This window comes from Hemitrygon akajei, chromosome 11, assembly GCF_048418815.1.
Source record: "Hemitrygon akajei chromosome 11, sHemAka1.3, whole genome shotgun sequence".
NCBI lineage: Eukaryota > Metazoa > Chordata > Chondrichthyes > Myliobatiformes > Dasyatidae > Hemitrygon > Hemitrygon akajei.
The window spans coordinates 32746454-32752453 of record NC_133134.1 but is presented as its reverse complement, the minus strand read 5'-3'; the positions used below and the strand labels follow the sequence as shown (position 1 = coordinate 32752453).

General features: G+C 40.5%; 1 protein-coding gene across 1 annotated transcript in view; it reads right to left on the bottom strand.

Annotated features, from left to right (window-relative positions):
- Positions 1-1499: 1499 nt before the first annotated feature.
- LOC140735085 (transmembrane protein 114) overlaps positions 1500-6000 on the bottom strand; it is an 88913-nt gene continuing 84412 nt past the window's right edge. Inside the window, exon 4 of the mRNA XM_073059883.1 lies at positions 1500-3423. Within this exon, the coding sequence (XP_072915984.1) occupies positions 3194-3423 (230 nt within the window). The 3' untranslated portion in view covers positions 1500-3193. The remainder of the gene's footprint in view (positions 3424-6000) is intronic.

Genomic DNA, 6000 nt, shown 5'->3' with positions numbered 1-6000 from the left:
AGCTCGATCAGCTATACGCCCTCCATGCAGATCTTTGCCACCCGCGGGTCACCCGATTTTACCATTTTGTAAAACCCAGAACCTGCCTTACTCCCTTGAGGACATCAGGACGATGACCAGGGACTGCCAAGTCTGCGCTGAGTGCAAACCGCACTTCTACCGTCCTGAAGAGGCACACCTTATCAAGGCCACCCGCCCCTTTGAGCAACTGAGTGTTGACTTTAAGGGCCCCCTTCCCTCCACTGACCGCAATGTCTACTTGCTCAACATCATCGACGAGTACTCGCAGTTCCCCTTTGCCATCCCCTGCCCCGATAGCACTGCCACGTCCGTCATAAAAGCCCTGCGCCAGCTCTTCACTCTGTTCGGATATCCCTGCTATATCCACATTGATAGAGGGTCCTCGTTTATGAGTGACGAGCTGCGCCAGTACCTGCTGGCTAGGGGCATTGCTACTAGTAGGACCATGAGCTATAATCCCCGGGGGAATGGACAGGTGGAGACTGAGAATGCCACGGTGTGGAAGGCCACACTTTTAGCCCTTAGGTCAAAGGGATTGCCGGTCTCTCGATGGCAGGAGGTCCTCCCCGAGGCACTCCACTCCATCCGCTCCCTGTTATGCACGTCCACCAATGCCATCCCTCATGAGCGACTCTTTTCTTTTCCCAGGAAGTCTGCCACTGGGACCACCCTACCAGCTTGGCTGACGTCCCCAGGGCCAGTGCTGCTCCAGAAACATGCGAGGAGCAATAAATACTCCCCGCTGGTCAAGAGTGTTCACCTACTTTATGCGAACCCCCAGTATGCCTACGTGGTCTTACCTGATGGGCAGGAGGACACGGTCTCTGTCCGTGACCTGGTGCCCGCAGGAGCACCAGACCCCTACCCCGAACACTCCACGGTGACTATGAACCCCGTACCCACCAATGTATATACCCATGAGACACCATGCACGCCAAGCCCTACACAGACACCTCATGACACTCCCATACCGGGTGCCACGCACACGCATGAGGGATTACTGATGCCTAACGGGCTGGCACCTCAAGTCAGGCCGGAGCCAGCACAACCACCGTCACCGGTGCAATCACCACCGGCACTGGTGTAATCAGTCTCTGTCTTTCTACTGGTCCCCACCCTATCACAGACACTCCCGTTGTTCTTGACACCTCTCCCCATATCTGTAACTTAAATCAAGTTTCATTTCTTATTTTTCTTGGTTTGAATGAAGGATCATTGACTTGAAATGTTGACTCACTTTCCCTCTTCACAGATGTTACCTAACCTGCTGAGTATTTCTTATATAATTTACTTAATGAGCATTTTAACAAATAAATTAATAATATTTTCAATGCTTAATACTTTTCCTCTAGGATGAATGCATCTTGGGATGACCAATGATTTTATGACAATACTGCACCCTCTTCTTAAAATCAAGTTGTCAATGTCTTGCACCATTTGACTTAATAATGTAAGGTTTTCACAAGGAGTCACAATTATTTATTCTTTTGAATGTTGATGTATTACAACTGGTCAGAACATTATTTATCATAAGCAATAAAATGTGAACCCAAAAGACTGTTTCTTCAACATTTTGTACATACAAACCACAAGTGCCTCTACACTGTTCTAAACATCAAATGGCAAGTATTAACATATAATAAAATAAATCAAATAATGAAATATTATTGTGTTCCAAGTAATCCCAATTTGTCTACAGCAAACTATTCACTTTCTTTTCTGTACTTACTAGAACATTAACTAGATGGCTTTCACCAATGGCTCAGCATTTTTGCACAATGAGCTGCTGAATCACAGTCAGCAGAAAGATCATAGACTGGATCAGCTGCTGTGGTAAGCTAAATCAGCACAATAGGAAACTGATGTGGATCAGAATGAATTAGAGAGCAGAGAGACAGTCTTAATCCTTCATAAAATCCTGTCAGAGTTGTGTATGTGATGACAGCATGGTGGTTATGACTCTCCATGGTTTAATTAGCCAGTCTTTGTCCCTCTCAGAGCTCTCAATAAACACTGAAAATTTGAGCAAGATGTTGAAAGGTAACAGCTGTGTATGGAACAAAATCCATGGAGGTAATAGAAAAGTATTGATGCAAACACAAAAAAAAGAATTGATTAGCTTTAATTATCAGATCAATTTTGAATGAAATGTGTGTTTATCTCTAACATTCTTGCAGTCAACTACTTAAGAGTTGATTACCATTTCCTCAGGCCGTTTAAAATCTTTAAAGAAGGGATTATTCAAAAATAAAAGCTTTGTATTTATATATGAACTTGCACTTCTCTAAAGGGTTTTGAAGTCTGACTAGTATTAATGTAGTAAAAGAACAAGATCTGCACATAGGAATCTCTCCACAAACAGCAAAGTAATAATAATTATTGTTTAGGATGCTGGATATTAAAGCAAGGGTGTTGGATCTATTATATTTACCCAAGAGAAAAAGCAGGGCCTCGTTTTAACTCTAATCAGCCTTTCTAAACTCCTTCATATAAAATAATCATTATATAGATCCTTAATTCCAGCTTTTGGGCTGGTCTTTGAGCTCCCTTAACACCCCAATTCTAAAACAGGGGCGTTATCAGCTGACTAACAGCTAAATCCTAGTCAAGCTTGGATTGTGATATTCAGTCTAATTAACCTTATGCCCTAGTAAATACTGCTAGCTATAGACACGTAAGATTGCTTATATAGCTCAAAAATCTTTTGTGACTTGGTATTTTTTATTTAACAATAAACAACTGTATTTACAACAGAATGGAGTAACAGTAAAAGTTGTTCTCTGTACAAAAGAAAATCCTTATCATTTGACCTGAAATTTCAAGAATGTTTCTCTCAAAGTCATCACACATAAAGCAGCTACAGTAATCTTTTTCAGCTGGAAGTTCTATTTGCAAAGACATTTTGATCTCATTAGCAGAAACACGGCATCTACTAAGCAGCATTGAAAAGCAGAGTGTTCTCATTTTTAAAAAAATCAGCTACTAATATTTATTTCCAAACTTTTAGCATTGAAACTATTTGTAAACAATACTGATTTTGAGAGAATTACATTTAGGTGGGTTCGCCAGATTTGCATGGTTTCTATATCAGTTATTTTCGGAGACTGCTCTTGCTTTCCTTTGTTTCACCTCAGTTCTGAGCTCCAGCAAACCATGAACATATTAATTAGCTTTATGGTGATTCTTCGTGACTTTCCTTCATGCCTGTCCATTTTGCAGCCAGTATGAATGCAACACCTGTGAACGCCTCAGCGGTGAGTGAGATCCACGCCAGAGCCAAGGACCATCCAAACCCGATGTTAATATCTTCCAGTATGTCATTTCCAGACAGGTTGACGGCTTCCTTGAACGCTGCTGCAGAATACCCGACGTACACACTGATTCCAGCAAGTGTTACCAAGGCTAGGTGAAGCAGAAAGTGAGATACCTTCATTAGATACAGCCACAATTATGATCTCTGTAGTCATTCTTCCTGGCTATGCCTTTTTCAGAATATTGATCATGCAACATTTACTAATGTGATATCATATTTATAAAAGAAATAATAAATAAATAAATTCTGTGCTAAACGATGTGGAAAAACAAGCAATTCACAGAGGCACAAGGAACTACAGATGGCCGAATCTGAAGCAAATGAAACCAACTGCTGGAGGAATTCAGAGGGTCAAGTAGCTACTGTAAAAGGAAATGGACAGCTCTACTACCATCTTTATCCTTTTGTTGTCTTTGTCTCCACCAATCTCCTCTCAGCCTCCCAACCTCCCTGTAACTTTTTTCCATCTTATCTTCCCCCACATGACTCTATCTGCCAATCATTCCTCCTTACCTCATCACCTTTATTCACTTATCACTTGCGAGCTCTTGCTCCACTCCCTCCTCTGCATCTCTTTATACTGGCTATCTTCCCCTAATCTTCCAGTCCAGATGAAGGGTCTTGACCTAAAGTGTCAATGTGCCAACCGTCCATTTCCCTCTGACAATGCTGTCTGAACCATTCCATTCCTTCAGAAGTTCACTGCTTGAAACATTTCTTGTAAACTGGTTACTTAGAGTCAGAACCAGTTTGCATTTTCATTTCGAGGAAGGACAATGGTCAGGAGCCTGATCAGTTGCAGTTCGGCAGTAGCGTTGGCTAGAAGCCTAAGCTTTCCTCAGGGATGTCATGCTCTCAGCAAGGTGGCATTGTTGAGCAGGTGCTGGAAGTCATCCTCGATCACTTTTGGAGGAGGACATTCAGTTTGCATGTGCCAACATTTAAACAAATACTTGGCAACAAAAAGGAAGCATGCTTCAGGAAGGAAGGAGGATTTTTCTGTGGAATCCTCCATTGCATGGTGTCCTATGCAAAATAAGAGGAAAAAAACCTTAATCCCCAGAGGCTTACTAGAATTATTGGCAAAACTAATTTCTTGAGATATTGCTGTTCATTCAGATAACAAATTCAACCAAAAAGCAGCATGCCATTTCACTATGGTTTCCAACATCTGGTAAACTCATCAATGGGTGAACAGAAGACTACCACGCAGGCAACCTAATAATTTTATAATGTGGGGATGATCTGGGAAGTAACAGAGGAGGAACCTCAGTTAAGTAAAGTATTGTAAGCACCCTGAATGTCATTCTAATATAACTGTGAGCTGTGAAGGTTTCTGATTAGAGGAAGTCAACAAGAATGTGTGGGAAGTGGGAATCGAGAATTGTTCAGGAAGTTGGACTCCACAATAACTTCTTAAATGTAAGAAAGGAATCAAATGAACAGTGAAGTAACTTGACCTGTTCTATAGCAAACTGATTGAAGTTGTTTGCAAAGCAAAGTTTGTGGCTGTGATTTTGTGCCAGCCAGTGATTTTACTGCAGCTGGGAAATAATAACATGCAAATCAGAGTGAGCAGCATGACTGCAAATGAAACACTGTAAAGAATGAAACCACACAATCTGTGCTGAGGTCTGGCTGCTTTGCAATGTAAATATTTCTGACACCAAATCCGTGGGCTGGTGTGTGTTTGCTTTAAGAAAGGGACAGAGAAAAAAAACCTAAATAAAATGTCTTTAGAGAAATACATTAATAAAATATGATGATAATAGATAAATAGATAAGTGGAATAACAAAAGAGGATAATGACAGGAAATGGAAATAAATGGCAAGAGAATTGGGATAGAATTAGTTCATAATATAATCCATAATAATGTAAGTCATGCTGAACTAATGTAAGCTGAGCTGTTTGAATGGTCAGTCAAATGGTTTATTGCTGCTCAATGTGAAATGTAAGCATGGGACCATATATCATTTTAATCTCGTATTTTAAAAGTATGACACAAAATTAGAATGGTATGATTGCTAAATTTGCTAATAACAAAAATATACTGTATACCTGGTAAAAGGAATATATAACATGAGGAAATGTGAAATGTACCATTTTATCAGGAAAACTTTAAAAAAGCAAACTATCTAGATGATGAGAGATTGCAGAGCTTTGAGATGCAAAGTGATCTGGATTATGATAGCAAAAGGCCAATAGCAAGTACAGTAAAATCTGAACAAATCTAATGTTCCAAACATGGAACTTGTTCAATGGATCCCAGAAACTGCATAGACCATATTTACATAAATACAAATGCTATGAATATCCAGTATGATGCAATAAGTAACAGTTTGATACTCTTAAAAAATACTTCAATATGTACTGATCATATAACTATGCCATTTGGTATGATCTCTGGAAAGCCATCTCACAGGTGCAGTGGAGATTCCAGACTAGACTGGAATCAACAAGGGATGCTTGACAAGGGTTTGAATGCCATAACCTCCTACAAAATTAAATCTTGTAACACAGGAGACAGCAGAGCTTCACTTACAGATGAGCTCAATGCCTTCTATGCTTGCTTTGACTTCCAGAACAGGGAGGAACCATCACCCACCCCCATGTCTCCTGATGATGCTTTGGACTCAGTATCATGCAGGCTTTCTTCAAGAGAGTA